The following is a 17,450-nucleotide window of genomic DNA, read 5'->3' as shown; positions in this document are numbered from 1 at the left end:
ACTGCGCCACCCAGGCGCCCCAAGAAAAGTTTTTTTTTAAATGCTTGTTTATCTTTGAGAGAGAGATTGTGAGCAGGGAAGGGGCAGAGAGAGAGAGGGGACAGAGGATCCAAAGCAGGTTCTGCAGTGACAGTAGAGAGCCTGATGCAGGGCTTGCATGAACTCATGAACCATGAGATCATGACATGAGCTGAAGTTGGATGCTCAACTGACTGAGCCACCCAGGTGCCCCTCAAATTTCTGCCCACTCATTTTAGTATCCGATGGCAGATCTTACTCACAAAAATTACAATATTCCCCCCTACTTCTCCACAGGAGATATATTCCAAGATCCCTAGTGGATGCCTCAAACCCACTTATATACAAAATGAACCTTATATATACTGTTTTTTCCTATATAGACAAGTCTATGATAGAGTTTATAAATTAGGCACAGTCAGGGGTGCCTGGGTGGCTCAGTTGGTTAAGTGTCCAACCACCTTAACCTTAGTCAGTTTGGCTCAGGTGATGATCTCGCAGTTTGGGAGTTTGGAGCCCCGTGTCAGGCTCTGTGCTGACAGCTCAGAGCCTGGCGCCTGCTTCAGATTCTGTGTCTCTCTCGAAGATAAATAAACACCATAAAAAACCCCTTTTTTTAAAAAATAAATTAGGCACAGAGATTAACACTATTAATAAAACAATTATAACAATATACTATAATAAAAGTTATATGAATGTGGTCTCTCTCAACATATCTTATTGTACTGTACCCTTCCTCCTCTTGTGGTGATGTTAGATGATAAAGTGCCTATATGATGAGATGAAGTGAGGAGAATGATGTAGGCCTTGTGACTTCAAGTGAGGCTACTGTTAATATATGTCAGGAGGATCATCTGCTTCTGGACCATAGTTGAGCTCAGGTAACGGAAACAGCAGAGAGTGAAACTGCAGATAAGGGTGACTACTGTATTACTGTGCACTTTGCCAAACAGAGATTTTCTATAAATTAACTGACCATACTGATCAAAAGTATCAAGATGGTGAAAAACAAAGAATGAAGAGATGCTGAAGACTGCAGGAGCCTAAGGAGAAATAAAAACAATGCAACGTCGGATCCTGGGTTGGATCCTGAAACAGAAAAACAACATTAATGGAAAGTGCTGAAATTCGAATATGGTTTGTAGTTAACAGCATCACACAAATGTTAATTTCTTGGTTTTGATAACTAGTTTATGGTTACATAAATTGTGAACATGAGGAAAAGCTGGGTGAAGGGTAGAGGTGAATTTTCTGTACTATTTTTTGTAATTTTTCTCTAAGTCTACAATTATTTCAAAATAAAACGTTTAAAAAAAAGATGGAAAAAAGGAAGGAGACCACTCAGCCAAATGCCACATGGGATTATGGTACAAAAGCTGTTAGCCAGTTTATCGCACCTACTGTAGCTAATGGACTACCACTCTGGTGGCAGGAAGACTGGCTCCACATCTAACTTTGTTGAACCTCTGAAACAAAATTTGTATTTAACCCTAAAAAAAAAAGCTATCAATTTTATTTCTGAAAAATTCCAAATTCTTAATTAAAAGTTAGTACAATAAATTAAATTGATTTCTAATGGAGTCTTACAGTAAACTAAAGGAAAAACCCAAAACTCAAGAGTTAGCTCTGGCACACTGCTATGAGTTAACAATTTTTAAAAGTCTACACTACGACCAAGAAATGCCAACCTGAACTGATCTGTGGCAACAGAAGACCTATAGTTTGTTATGCCACTGAGATGAAAAAATTTCCTGAGTAATTATGAAGGTATGCAGATTCAGAGTAATTCCATGCTCACATTACTTCCTGAATCTTGTGGTCATAGACCATGAGCTGGTCTTAAAGTATGTTCCTAGTACCTAGACAGTGACATGGCTACGATAGCCCAAAGACAGTCAAGCACTCACTTGACTGGGGACATCTTTGTGGAAAACTATAGGTATCCATTCAATTGTAACCCTATTTTTACATTTTCACATGCACACAAAAAACCTCTAATTGATGTGGTCCAGATTTTGATGCCTTCTTTTCTGATGATTACCTAAGATGCTAAAATAAGTATCATAAGAATAAAGACGTTTCCCAAAAGAATGGGGTATTGAGATTAGGACTGTGTTCTTTTGTGTAAAATTTTCAGAAACTCAGTTCTATTTTTGTGACAGCATTCCTTTTCCAAGGGGCTTTTAAGTAAAAGAAACCAATACAGATATGGTTGGGTGAAAACATCTTTCAAAGCAATGGGGAAAAATAATGAGTTTTTACTGAGCTGTCATAATAAATAAACCTGACTCAGTACTAAGCAAAATGATAAACACGTATATTTTCATCTGAGATTTCATTCACGATGACGGTCTTAATATATTAAGTATTGATGAGTTTTGGCCCTTAAATAAAAATATTTCCCTTGGAGCGCCTGGGTGGCTCAGTTGGTTAAGCATCCAACTTCAGCTCAGGTCATGATCTCATGGTTCATGAGTTTGAGTCCTGTGTCAGGCTCTCTGCTGACAGCTCAGAGCCTGGAGCCTGCTTTGGAACCGTGTCTCCCCCTCTCTCTCCTAAAAGTAAATAAATATTAACAACAACAAAAATTTCCCTCAAAGAGGATAAGCAAAATCTGGTTCCTCACTACCTCTCTGAGCTCATCGTCAACCATTTTCCCTTTGGCCTCAGGGATTTTGGACTGCCTGGAATGCTCTTCTGCTGGACAAATATTGTCCCTTATTTCTCTAGCTAGCTCCCTTATTTCTCTCATGTCTACACTCACTTGTCACCTTCAACAGCAATTTCCCTCTCACCACCACTCAGATCTTCTGTACTTCCTTACTCTGCTATATATTTTTCTCCAAGGCACTGATTTACCTCTTAGACTACATATTTGTTTTTCTAGCTTTAGGATATCTTACTTTGTGTGTAGTGACCAGAGTGGCATATAGTGGCCACTCCAGATACTAGGGTACTATATGGATTAGTCAGCCACGAGTACTTTGACATTCCTCCTAATGAGAGGTGGAGTCTGTGTCCTCTCATTGAATCTTGGCAGGCTCTGTGACTACTGTTGACCAAATAGTCAACAACAGAAGTAACACTGTGCCAGGTTTTGGGCCCAGGCCTTCAGATACTAGCAGTTTCTATTGCCTGTATCTTGTACTACTCGATCTTAGGATCCTTCATTTGGTAATCCAACCACTCTGCTGCCAAAAGCCCAAAACACATGTGTGGGCCATGCGAGGGCATTGTGTTTGACAGCCCCAGCTGAGCTCCCAGCTAATAGTCAGTGTCACTGAAAGTCATCTGAGTGAGCCATCTTGAACACTGACCCCAGTAGAGACTTGAGATGACTACAGCCAACATCTGACTGCAACTGCATGAAAAACCCTAAGTGAGGAACTACCCACCTAAGCCCAGTCATGCCACAGAAAATCCTAATAAATGGTTGTTGTGAGGCACTAAGTTTTGAGGAGGTTGTCACGGAACAGTAAATAACTGAACAGATACTACAGCTCTCATAGCAAATAGTTACTAGTATTACAACACAGAAGGAATTAAGGAAGTAAAGCAATGAATAAAGTATGTACCCTACACTGAGAAGGGGAGCTCTGATGGCAAGGGTCCTAAAATATAATACAATGTTGATTTCCGCTACTTATATCAATATGACACAGAACTAAGCTCACATTTCCTCTAAGTGCACTTTCTACCAACTTGACATTTTATCTTTTACTTAATCTTTTTCCTTTCAAGATACTGCCTTATTCCTTTCCCTCCTTTTCATTCTCAAACTACTGCTTTTGTCTCCTTATCACATTCTCTCTATAACCTTCAATAATCTAGTTTTCACCCTGAAGACTATATTAGTTATCTATTGTTACATAACAAAACATTCCAAAACTCAGCAGCCCAAAACAACAGCACTTATTTTAAGATCAGAAACAGCCATCCGGGTACTTTTGGCTCAGGATGTCTCACTGAAGTGGTAGTCAAGCTGCTGGCCAGGGCTACAGTCATCTCAAGGCTTGACTGCTGGAGAATCAATTTCCAAATGGTACTCACTCGTGTGGTTGTTTGAAGGCCTCAGGTCCTTGTCAAGTGGGGCCCTCCACAGGGCTGCTCATATGGCAGGTGGCTTCACCCATTTCCAAAAGAAAAGGTGAGCAGGCAGCTAGTAGTGTCTTATATAACTGAATCCTGGAAGGGACACACTACCACTTCTGTCATATTTTATTGGTTACACAGACCAATCCTAGAACGTGGGAGAAGACTATACAAGAGCATGAATACCAGCAGGTAGGGATCACTGGGGATCATCTTGGAAGCTGGCTACCACAAAGCCTATCTGCTTAGACTTTTCTGACTTTTTCTCCTGAAATTTCTCTTTGGTTTTCCAGGACAACATACCCTCCTGGCTTTTCTGCTTCAAGAGTAGTTCTCACTCTTTTTTTTTTTTTTTTAAATAATTTTAAGTTTATTTATTTTGAGAGAGAGAGTGTGCAAGTGGGGAAGAATCAGAGAGAGGGAGAGAGAGAGAATCCCAAGCAGGATCTGCACCACCAGCACAGAGCCCGATGCAGGGCCTGAACTCACTAACTGTGAGATCATGACCTGAGCGGAAGTTGGATACTTAACCAAGCCATCCAGGTGCCCCACATTTTTTTTTTTTTTTTAGTATGTATTTATTTATTTTGAAAGAAAGAGAGAAAGCGTGTGAGTTAGTGGGGGAGAGAGGCAGAGAGAAGGAGAGAGAGAGAATCCCAAGCAGGCTCCAGGATGTCAGCACAGATCCTGACACAGGGCTCAATTCCATGAACTGCGAAACCATGACCTGAGCAAAAACTAAGAGTCAGATTCTTAACTGAGTTGTTCTCACTCTTATCCATTCAATATATTAACATGAGATTAATTTCTTAAAACACATTTTTCATAAATCCCTAAAGATGACTCCCTATGACCTATCAGAGGGAGTTGTAACTAGGTCTGAACATAATGTAGCCCTATCTTCCTAACTTTTGGAAATCAATCTCCCCACATGATTCTTCCAACTCTAGATCACCTTTCTATTGCAGCACAGGTTATGCTCCTCTCCCCTTCACACACACTGTCCTCATTTCTCTCTCCACTTTTCTTCTGTTAATAGAGTTGAACCAACTTCCCTATGCTTTGTATTCCCCTCCCATCTCGTTCTCAAAATCTTATTCTCATTCTATAGTCCACTGGCTTCTCTCTTAACTAATGTATTTGTCTGAACCAATTAAGTACTTTATTAAGCCCTGCTTTCTAAATATTCAATTCTGAGAGCTTGTCTACTTAGAGCATCAGCTCCTTAGAGACTATGTCATATTGGTCTCTGTGACCAGCTGCATGCTCTATATTGTGGGAGACAACAAGATATCATCACAGACTTTCTGACTTGATTTGATTTATAAAGACACCATCATTTGAATTTCTTGAATAAGTGAGGGAAAATAAACAATACAAATCACTATGATTCATTCTTTTAGAAAGTGGGAAAGACATAAAAATATAGTTTAAAATTTCTTTTGGGGGAGCTTTATAAGACTTTAATTCTTTTGCTAGGTTTAGAAAGTACCATACTAGCAAACAATTCAAAATCTGTCAAAATTTCTGTTCCTAAGCCAAGTCTCAGGAATTAAATAAACATACACACAAAACAAAAAAAAGTTAAGATTATATCTACCCTGTGAGTAGTTTAAGAAGTTTTCTCACCTTTAAACAAAATAGTTATTTTATTATCACATAAGTTATTTTACTTATCACATAAATAACATGAAAGGGGACATACTGGCTGAGAATCCTGACTTGAATTTTTACTCATTCAACACATTACTCAACACCTAAAATATGGCCAGGGACTGGATGGGTACCTTTTTTTTTTAATGTTTGTTTATTTTTGAGACAGAGAGAGAGAGACAGAGAGAATCCCAAGCAGGCTCTGCACTGTCAACATAGAGCCCGATGCAAGGCTCAAACTCGTGAAATGTGAAATCATGACCTGAGCTGAAATCAACAGTCAAGTGCTTAATTGACTAAGCCAACCAGACACCCCTGGATGAGTAACTTTTACGGTGCTACTGTTACATGTACAGTAATGGTAAACCCATATTCTCACCTCATGGGGACAAGTCCCAGCATTTCATCACGCCGTTTTTCTTTTTTCTTTAGTTCCGATTCTGTTGACTTGAGTTTATCTGGAGCAAGCCGCAGCTTAGACTGTAAATCACTGATGACTTCCTGTAATTCAGCTTCTGTCTGAAAAACCCTCTGACAGACAGGGCAACATGACTGGTTTTCATCCGTTAGCTGAGTAATGAACTGGGAGTAAACTGCCGTGGCTCCAGCCAGCATGGCTATTTTAAGAAAATAAATATTATTACCAGTGAGAGGAATATAAAATATAGTTTTGTCATGATGGTTACAATCCTTTCCCATATGTATATGATTATTCTTCCTTTATAAACACATTATAGAAATAAAAATTCTCTGATATTTACATAATCTTTGAAAGGACACAATACATTCAGATTTGTATTAATTACTTTCTGGTAACACACAAAAACTGTAACAAAATTTTAGAGCATATTATGTGCCAGAAACTGTTCTAAGAGCTTTATACTAATAATCTCATTTACTCTTCCCTCAAACCCTAAATGGTAGGTAATTATGTCCTCAGATGATAAGTCTGAAGTAAAAGAAAGATTTGATAATTTGCCCAAAGTCACACAGCCATCAAGTTGTAGAATCAGGACTAAAGTCATTTGGCTCCAGAACTAAGTTTTTAAATCTCTCATCCTTAACAGTTCAGTTACCTGTGGGTGAAAATTCAAAAGTGTCAAAGTACCTCAATATTATAAAGAAGGTAACTTAGGGCACCTGGGTGGTTCAATCGGTTGAGTGTCCGACTTCAGCTCAAGTCATGATCTCATGGTTCCTAAGTTTGAGCTTCGCAACAGGTTCTTTGTGGTCAGTGCAGAGCCTGCTTTGGATCCTCTGTCGTTCCCTCTCCCTGTCTCTCCCAATAATATTTCTTTCTCTCCGAATAATTTTTTCTCTCAAAAATAAACATACATATAAAAAAGTAAAAAAAGAAGGTAACTTACCTCGTTGTTTTGAGGATTTTTCAATTTCTTCCTTAAGTCTGTCTAAATCACTTTCAAAATCCTGGCTACCACAAACATCAAACAGCTTGTCTTCATAACTGGACAACTGCTCTTCTTTCCTTTTTAGTTCATTATTTAAATGATTTTTATTTTGCTCAGCTGAAGCTAGTTCTTTGCTAAAATAAGAACAAATATAGATTACAATTTTAAAACATGAGAAATCAGTTTGAAAAGTGTGAGTAGGTAGGTAGGACCCTTTCACAATATCACTTCCCTTCTCTCCTATAAGAACTTCTCCTTCATCCCTTCGTTGTTGCTGTCATCTACTTAGGTCTCATCATCCATTCCCTCTCATTCATGGAAGATTTTGCTCACTAGTACAATTTATCTCCATTCCTCCTTTTTTTTTAATGTTTATTTTTGAGAGAGAAAGAGAGACAGAGTGTGAGCGGGGGAAGGGCAGAGAAATAGGGAGACACAGAATCCAAAGTAGGCTCCAGGCCCCAAGCTGTCAGCACAGAGCCCAACACGGGTTATGAGATCATGACCTAGGCCTAAGTTGGACGCTTAACCAACTGAGCCACCCAGGCACCCTTCCATTCCAACTCTTAAATATCATCCTAGCCAACCTCCATACTGACAAAGATCAGGGTTTTTCACTTTGCAGGTTATGATGCACTAGGCAAGGCATGTAATCAATATAATGCATTACATTCAGCCTATCTTAAAAAATGAAACAGAATAAAATGTATTGGAGCAGAATGAGCATAGTTAGGACATGTACTATTTTGAGAAATTTGTTTCAGATGAGTGTGTATGAATGCATGTGTGTTGTATCTTGATACTTCCCATTTTGAGACACAGTAAAAATCTGGAAAAATAAAAGTAACTAATACAGATGATGCTTTGATCATCCTAGTCACTGAGCAATGTCATCAACACCACTATCTTAGCACCAAACACTGTTGGCCACTTCCTTGAAAGTCTATTTTCTCAAGGCATCAAGAACAAGAACCACTCCTGTTTGGCTCTCACCCCAGCTCCCCTAATTCTAGTTTCCTTTACTTGCTCTTCTTCATTGCTTACCAACAGTAAATGCTGCTGTTTCTGAGGCATCAGACCATAACCTTTTCTCTTCTCTTTGCATAAACCCCTTTAAAGTGATATTGCCTGTACTAATGACTTCAATTATTACTTACAAAGCAACAATTTCCAATCTCTTGAACTTCAAACTCCAGTATCTCCCTAAGAGATATTTCCACAACAAGCACAAATTAAACATGGTCAAAGCCAAATCCACTATCTTCCTCAAAAATCTGTAAGGAATTTTTGACTCTTATCCAACCACCACTCAAAGTGACATTAGAAAAAAGTGATCACTTTTTCTTTATTGTGGTAAAAAACACACATAAAAACTACCATCTTAACCTTTTAAGTGCACAGTACAATGTTAACCATACACACATTATTGTGCAACCTATCTCTAAAACTTTTACATCTTGTAAAACTGAAACTGTGTAACCAGTGAACAACAATTCCTCTTTCCCTCTTCCCCCATTTCCTGGCAACACCTTTATACTTTCTGTTTTTAAGAGTTTGACTATTTGGGTAGGTCTGTTAAGTGGAATCATATAGTATTCGTTCTTTTGAAACTAAATTATTTCACTAAACATAATATCCTTCAAGGTTCATCCAAGTTGATGAACTTTTTTTTTTTTTAAGTAAGTTTTGCACTCAACATGGGGCTTGAATTCACAACTTAGAGATCAAGAGTCACTCGCTTGACCAAATGAGTCAGCCAGGAGCCCAGGATTTCCTTCTTTTTCAAAGCTGAGTTAATACTGTTATACACAAACATATACCGAGTCTTTACCCATTCATCTGGCTACTGAGAATAATTCTATAATAAACATGGATTTGCAAAAATCTCTTCAAGATGTTTTCAATTCTTTTGAATATATACTCAGAAGTGGAACTGCTGGATCTGGTAATTCTGTTTTGAAAGACACCCATTTTCTATATCACCTGTATCATTTCACATTCTCACTAACAATGCACAAAGGTTCCAATTTCTCAGCATCCTCACCAACACGTGTTATTTTCTGTTTTTTTTTTTTTTTTTTTTTTTTTGGTAGTGGCCATCCTAACTGGTATGATGTGATATCTCACTGTGGCCTTGAGCTGCATTTCCCTGATGATTAGTGATACTGAACATTTTTTCATATGCTCACTTGCCATTTGAATATTGCCTCTGGAGAAATGTCTATTCAAGTCCTTTGCCCATTTTTTTAAAAAAAATTTTAAATGCTTATTTGTTTTTTGAGAGAGAGTGAAAATGAGAGCAGGGAGGTGCAGAGAGAGAGGGAGACATAGAATCTGAAGCAGGCTCCAGCTCTGAGCTGTCAGCATGGAGCTCAATGTGGAGCTTGAACTCACGAACTGCAATATCATCACTTGAGCTGAAGTCGGACACTTGACCAACGAAGCCACCCAGGTGCCCATGCTCATTTTTAAATCCAATTATCTGGTTTTGTGTTGTTGAATTATAGGAGTTCTTTACATATTCTAGATAATAAACCTTTACTAGATATATAGATTGTAAATATTTTCTCCCATTCGGTTGGTTGACTTTTCCCACTATTGTTTCCTTTGTTGTGTAGAAGTTTTTAACTTTGATGTAGTCCCATTTGTCTACTTTAAAAAAAAAAAAAAAGCACTTTATTTATTGATTTTGAGAGAGAGAGAGAAAGGGCGGGCATGAGCTCCGGAGGCGCAGAGAGAGGGAGAGAGAGAATCCCAAGCAGGCTCTGCACTGTTAGCAGGGATCTGATGTGAGGCTCGATCTCATGAATCGGGAGATCAAGACCTGAGCTGAGATCAAGAATAGGATGCTTAACTGACTGAGCCACGCAGGCCCCCGTTTGTCTATTTTTGGTTTCTTTCCCTGTGCTTCTGGTATCAGGTTCAAGAAAATATTTGTCAATTTCAATATAGTGAAGCTTTCCCTCTATATTTTCTTCTAGGGGTTTTATAGTTTCAGGTGTCATTTTTAAAAAGGAGAATTTTAATCCTCTCACTAAGTTCTGCAAACTTTCAAGGAACAAAAGGCCCAAATCAATGTCACCATTTTACTTGATTCATAAAATACAGTAGAACCAAAGTCAATTAACACAAGACATACCATTTTATGACAATACATGACAAGACATTAAAACAATGAAAAATAAAAGCATGAAATAAGAGATCTGTATTACATTTCTACAAGTTGCAAATACTTACTTCAATTTGGCAAGTCTGTCCCTGGTCTGATTAATTTCTTTTGACTTACTATGAAGCCAGTCTTCAAGCTGCTTTTTGTTGGGAAAATACCCTAACAATGAAGTTAATTCATCACTGTGTCGAGATTTTATCTTTCTGATTTGTTCATCTTTGTCAGACTGTAGAAAAAAAAATTTTTTTTTATGAAATCCAAGATCTCCACATTACATGAAGAACACAAATTTTAACTTAAAACTCCAAGCTCAAGAGTCACATGCTCTACCAACTGAGCCAGCTAGGTGCCCGTAAGAAAACAAATAAATTCTAGACTGATTAAAGTTCTAGGCTTAAAAAATAAAATGCTGGGGCGCCTGGGTGGCGCAGTCGGTTAAGCGTCCGACTTCAGCCAGGTCACGATCTCGCGGTCCGTGAGTTCGAACCCCGTGTCGGGCTCTGGGCTGATGGCTCAGAGCCTGGAGCCTGTTTCCGATGCTGTGTCTCCCTCTCTCTCTGCCCCTCCCCCGTTCATGCTCTGTCTCTCTCTGTCCCAAAAATAAATAAACGTTGGGAAAAAAAAATTAAAAAAAATAAAATAAAATGCTAAAAATGAAAGAATACAAAATTAAAAAAAAAGTTTTTTGTAATGTTTTATTTACTTTTGAGAGAGAGAGAGAGAGAAAGAGAAGAGAGAGAGAGAGCGCAAGCAGGGTAGGGATAGAGAGAGGGAGACACAGAATCCAAACACAGGCTTCAGGCTCTGAGCTGTTAGCACAGAGCCTGAGGGGGGCTCGAACCCACCAATCGTGAGATCATGACCTGAGCCAAAGTCAGACGCTTAACCGATTGAGATCCCCAGGTGCCCCTAGAATACAAAATTTCTTAAAGTCTTACACTGGGGATTGCTTTCTGTGCATAAGAGAAAAAAGTAACAAGTCTGAAAACATGAAAATTAAACTTGTGTATGAGGGGCACCTGGGTGGCTTAGTCGGTTAAGTGTCTGACTTCGGATCAGGTCATGATATCACCGTTCAGAGTTCAAGCCCCATACCAGGCTCTGGGCTGACAGCTCAGAGCCTAGAGGCCTGTTTCGGATTCTGTGTCTCTCCCTCTCTCTGCCCCTCCCCTGGTCATGGTATCTCTCTCTCTCTCTCTCTCAAAAATAAATAAACATTAAAAAAAAAAGAAAACTTCTGTATGAGATATGATAAAAATTAATAGCGATGTGCATGTGTATATATTCTTCTATATTAATTTTTATAATTACAAAAAAGTTTTTAAACTCCAAAGTGTATTGTATAATTTTTTTTTTTTAAATGCTTATTTATTTTTGAGACAATGCAAGAAACAGAGTGCAAGCAGTGGAGGGACAGGAAGAGGGAGACACAGAATCTGAAGCGGGCTCCAGGCTCTGAGCTGTCAGCCCAGAGCCCGACACAGGGTTTGAACTCAAGAACCATGAGATCATGACCTGAGCCGAAGTCAGACGCTTAACCGACTTGAGCCACTCAGGCGCCCTGATTTTACAGAGTATTAAGCTCACTTAACTCCTAAAATATAATGCCAGTATGAACTAAATATTCCATAGTTATTTCAAATACCAGAAAGTATAATCAGAACAAAAAGCAAGGTCATACTTTGTCTTTGGTCAGCATCTCCATCTGGGTACGTGTTGTCGTATGATGGTTTATCTGTTCCATCTCTTGGTCCAATTTACGCAGGGTCCTGTCTAGGTCTGCTTTCTCACTTTGAAGGCTTATTACTTCTGTTTTTAGAGCTTCTACATTGCTGTTTTTCTCAGCCTTGCTTAGCTCACGTTCCTTATCAAAAATTCAAACACACAAATTTATATATTCATGTTAAAACAATGACAAAATGATTGTTTGCTTTTATCCAACAAGAGAAAAAGCTTAAGAAATAAGATTTTTAAGGAAAATCTTATAAAGCTGCCTTACTATAATGGTAGAGAATTAGTAAATGAACCTGGAAGGTCAAAGAGGAAAACAACTGAGAATTTACTGTAAAACTGAGAAAAATACATCTAAGTATATAGTTTAGTGATTCTTCTGAGTATATAGTTTAGTGATTCCCCATCACAAGGCAATATTGTGACAAACTGCTAAATTGACAGAAATGTATGCAAATAGCAATGTTTACTTAAATTATCAAGATGGAATCTGAGAGGGAGAATTGCCAAACTTTACAATGCCTACTTTGGTGGCAGAGATGTGAAGCAAGGGGACAGATTACAAATGAAGAAGAAAATTTGGAAATTCATAAAAAGGAAGAGATGAGCTAAGAAAATTTTTACGATATAAAAAGTGGTAACATGGCAATAATCATAGAAAATCTACAGTGTGTGGAACCTAGAGGGAAAATACTTTTAACTTAGGTAAGTGGTTCTTAACCAAAGTACTCGTAAGAATCACCTGGCTTTGAGTGGACCTTCCATTCTCCACCCTAGAGATTTTGATTAGGAATGGTCTAAGCATAAGTGTTTTTAAAAAGATTCCTAGGTGATTCTAATTTTCAATCCACCCAGTGCCAGAATCAAAGAGTTGGTGTAATTATAATACTCATATTTTTAAATTTTATATGAGATTCCTCAACAAGGTGGACATTTTTATTGAAATGCCAGTATCTTAGGATTAGCAGTAGATAAAATACTTCAGAATGCAAGATTCTAAATATCCTACCTACACCTTAAAATTATTGGATTACTCAAATAATGTCTTACAGCTTTTGAGAGCTCCTGGTCCAGTTCAAGAATCCTGTCCGAAGATCCTTCCAACTGCTGTAATTCATACTTCACATTTCTCAGCTCATTCTGCTTCTTACTTAGGATTTCTGATTTTAGCTCAATTATTCTTCCCAGTCCAGTTTTCTTATCCCTTATCTCATCAATCTGTTTTTGTTTCATAGTCTCTTTTTCTGCAAAGTCATTCTAAATACACATGAGGAAAACGAGCATTAATAATTTTTTCACTGAACTTATTAATAAGTTTCTTGAACGCAAAATTAATAGATGCACGCTAAAGAAAATTTAAAAAGTACAAAAAAATGTAATAACCATCATCTTGAGATAATCATTATTAGTTATGAGCAAACTTTTTTTATGATTACCTTTAAAAAGAACTTTTGGAAGATAAATACTGTATGACCTCACTTATGTTTTTGTCTAAAAACAAACTCAAGAAACAAAAACCAAACTCAGAAAAAGAGATCAGATTTGGGGCCACCAGAGGTAGACGGTGGGAAGAGGGAGAATTAGAGCAAGGTGGTCAAAAGGTACAGATTTCCAGTTATACGTAAATACTAGGGACGTAAGGTACACCATGATGACCACAGCTAACACTGCCATATGGTATAAAGGAAAGTTGTTAAGGGAAGAGATCCTAGCAGTTCTCATCACAAAGAAAAATTTTTTTCCCTTTCTTTTCTTTTACCTATATAATAAAATGGTTATTAGCTGAGCCTACTGTGGTAATCATTTCACAATATATGTAAATCAGGCCATATGCCTTAAACTTATACAATGATATATGTTCATTATTTCTCAAAATAATGAGGGGAAAAAAGAAAAAAAATTACTTAAAATCAAAACAGGGGCATCTGGGTGGCTCAGTTGGTTAAGCATCTAACTTCGGTGCAGGTCATAATCTCATGGTTCCTGAGCTCAAACCCCACACTGGGCTCTGTGCTGGCATAGGGTCTGCTTAAGATTCTGTCTTCCTCTCTCTCTGCCCCTCCCCTGCTCATAGTCACTCACAAAAGAAACTTTAAAAAATAAATAAAACTTAAAATATAAGTCTGTATCTTCTTCATATTTTTATCCTTATGAACTTCAGAAAAGTTGCTTCCATAAAGGTGTTTTCTATCTCCTACAGATTTTATTCTAACACTAATTAAAATATACGACAAAACAGGGGCACTTGGGTGGCTCAGTCGGTTAAGTGTCCAACTTTGGCTCAGGTCACGATCTCGCGGTTCATGAGTTTGAGCTCCACATCAGGCTCTGTACTGACAGCTGGAAGCCGGGAGCCAGCTTCTGAGTCTGTGTCTCCTTTCCTCTCTGCCCCTCCCCTGCTCACACACTCTCTCTCTCTCTCAAAAATAAACATTAAAAAAAAAAAAAAAGACAAAATGAGGTCCATCCAAAAATTAACACAATTTTTAAAAGCTATTTCTTTCTTTTCTTTTAAGTTTATTTATTTATTTTGAGAGAGAGAAAGTACACAGGCAAGGTAGGGGCAGAAAGAGGAGAATCCCAAGCAGTCTCTGGTGACAGCATGGAGCAGGACAGAAATGGGGCTCAATCACACAAATTGTGAGATTATGAACTGAGCCGAAACCAAAGGTCAGACACTCAATGGAGTGAGCTACTTAGGTGCCCCTAAAACATTTTAATTAGAGAATCTCATACAAACAAAAGAATATAACAATATTTACCATCATTTGGTTGGCAATTTCTGTTTCCTTCTCTTGTCTCTCTCTCACAAGTTTGTGAAAATTTTTAATATGTCTTTCACTGAATGGTCCACGCTCAAAGCCATCCAATTCTAGCTGTGTTGCTAAAGACTGAATTAATGAATCTCTAGCTCGGATATGTTCTTGATGGCGATCTGCTTGTAGCTGTAGACGACCTTTAAAAAACACAACCATAATAATTCTTTCATCAACTGATTTTTAAAAAATTAAAATAAGTGTATATTCATATTGCAGTTATAAAAAAAAAAACAGCAGAATGTCTTATATCCTTTGCTCAGTTCCCTCCATTGGTAACCATGGTAATGTGACATAATAAAAGAAACACATATTTAGGGACACCTGGGAGGTTCAGTTGGTTAAGTCTCTGATTTCGGCTCAAGTCATGATCTCACGGTTTGTGGGTTCAAGCCTTATACTGGGCACTATGCTGACAGCTCAGAGCCTGGAGCCTGCTTCAGATTGTGTGTTTCCCTCTCTTTCCCTCTGTACTTTCCCTGCTTGTGCTCTCTCTCTCTCAAAAGTAAATAAACATTTTTAAAAATTTATATATATATATATATATATATATATATATATATAAAGAAATACATATTTGGTCTTTGTCCCTGGTTCCTGGCACAAAGCACGTAAAATTTTTAGAATTTCTGAGTGATACAGGTGAAAGAAGCATCTTTTGTTATTCATTTCAAATCCTATTCAGCTGTATCTCAGTTTATCCTAATGAGGTGACTTTTAGAGGAGTTCGTTGTCAAAGGAACCTACTATGTAATTAGAGAGTAGGAACTTTCAGTACCCTCATCCCCAACTCTGGAGAGCAGCTTAAGATGGAGTTGAATCACCAATGACTAAAATGATTTATTCAACCATGTCTACGTAATGGAATTTCCATAAAAACCCTAAACGACAGCATTCAGAGAGCTTTCAGGTTGGCGAACACATCAAGGTGCCTGTTCATGTGTGAGTGCTGCACACAGAGAGGGCATGTAAGCTGAAGGCCCCTTCCCCAGACCCTGCCCTATGCATCTCTTCCATTTGATTGTTCCTGAGTGGTATCCTTTAGAATGAACTGGTAATACTGTTTCCGTAAGTTCTATGAATCATTGTAGCAAATTATTAGACCTCAGAAAGGGGTTGTGGGGACCCCTAATTTATAGTCAACTGATCAGAATTATATGTGACAGGCAACTTGAGACTTGCAACTGGAATCTGAGTTAGGGAGGCAGTCTTTTGGGACTTCTTGGGGAATGCCCTAACTCTAATTAGTGTGAGAATGTAATCTTATCCACTGAGAAGTGGGAGAATTGCTTGATGTGGAAAAACCCATACAACTGGTGTCAGAACTGTTGTGAGGAGAAAAACAATGTTTTCTTTAGTAATATTTTGCAATACTACAGTACAATTTCACAGTCAGGATAATGACACTGATACAATCCATCAGATTTATTCAGATTTCCCCAGTGTTACTTTTGTCTATTTGTGTGTATTAAGTTCTATATAATTAACTGCATAAGTTCATATATCCACCAAGACAGCAAACATAATGAACAGCTCCAATACCATGATAGTACCTCTTGTGCTTTTATAACCATAACCATACTAACCTTCCTCCTGTCCCTTCTCCTACTCAGTAACCCTGGCAACCACTAATCTGTCCTCTGCTTGTAAAATTTTGACATTTTGGGGCACCTGGGTGGCTCAGTAGGTTACATGACTGACTCCTGATTTCAGCTCAGGTCATGATCTCCCAGTCATGGGATCAAGTCCTGCACTGGGCTCCACACTGAGGGTACAGCCTGTTTGGGATTCTCTCTCCCTCTCTCTCTCTGCCCCTACCCTGCTCACACGTTCTCTCTCTCTCTCTCTCTCTCTCAAAATAAATAAACTTAAAAAAATAATAATAGGGGTGCTTAGGTGGCTCAGCCGGTTAAGTGTCAAGCTCTTGATCTCAGCTCAGGTCATGATCTCATGGTTCGTGGGATCAAGCTCCACGTTGGGCTCTGTGCTGACAGTGTGGAGCCTGCTTGAGATTCTCCCTTCTCCCTCTCTCTGCCCCTCCCCTACTTGCTCTGTCTCTCAAAATAAATTAAAAAATTAAAAAAATAATAAAAATAAAAAATAAAAATTTGACATTTCAAAAATGTTATATAAATGTTATATAGTAACATACTGTATATAATCTTTTGAGATTGGCTTTTTTCACTTAGCATAATTTCCTGGAGATTCATTATTCATGCAGAAAATGTTTAATATTATAACAGGAAAAGAGACCAAGTTAACATTTTGTCCTACCCTGTTCAACAAGCAGTTCTGATTTTTCCTGATTGAGAAGTCTTGATTCTTTATTTAACTTTTCCAGTTCACGCTGACAGTCTATCAGTCTCCTTTCTTTCTCCCTCACTGTTCTCTGGTGATTGTGATATAAATCATTTAGTTGCTCATCAGTCCCTTGAAAAACCTGTATAGAATCAAAATAAAGAGATTTAATGAGTAAATATATGAAGTTATCATTCTGAGGTACAAAATATGAACTAAACTTCTTCAATATCCTTTAAAAAAATTTCTTTTAATTTTGGGGGA

At 38.0% G+C, this 17,450-nt stretch overlaps 1 protein-coding gene across 4 annotated transcripts in view; it reads right to left on the bottom strand.

Annotated features, from left to right (window-relative positions):
• The window catches only part of RAD50 (RAD50 double strand break repair protein), an 89,318-nt gene that overhangs the window by 38,229 nt on the left and 33,639 nt on the right, over positions 1-17,450 (bottom strand). For all 4 annotated transcript variants that reach the window (XM_030317828.2, XM_030317834.2, XM_030317852.2 and 1 more), the window contains exons 7-13: positions 17,163-17,328; positions 14,835-15,028; positions 13,123-13,329; positions 12,023-12,205; positions 10,410-10,567; positions 7,131-7,306; positions 6,143-6,380 (exon numbers count right to left, since the gene is read on the bottom strand). In XM_030317828.2, coding sequence (XP_030173688.1) covers positions 6,143-6,380; positions 7,131-7,306; positions 10,410-10,567; positions 12,023-12,205; positions 13,123-13,329; positions 14,835-15,028; positions 17,163-17,328 — 1,322 coding nt within the window. The remainder of the gene's footprint in view (positions 1-6,142; positions 6,381-7,130; positions 7,307-10,409; positions 10,568-12,022; positions 12,206-13,122; positions 13,330-14,834; positions 15,029-17,162; positions 17,329-17,450) is intronic.

This window comes from Lynx canadensis, chromosome A1, assembly GCF_007474595.2.
Source record: "Lynx canadensis isolate LIC74 chromosome A1, mLynCan4.pri.v2, whole genome shotgun sequence".
NCBI classification, from domain to species: domain Eukaryota; kingdom Metazoa; phylum Chordata; class Mammalia; order Carnivora; family Felidae; genus Lynx; species Lynx canadensis.
This window is presented reverse-complemented; position numbering and strand designations above follow the sequence as displayed.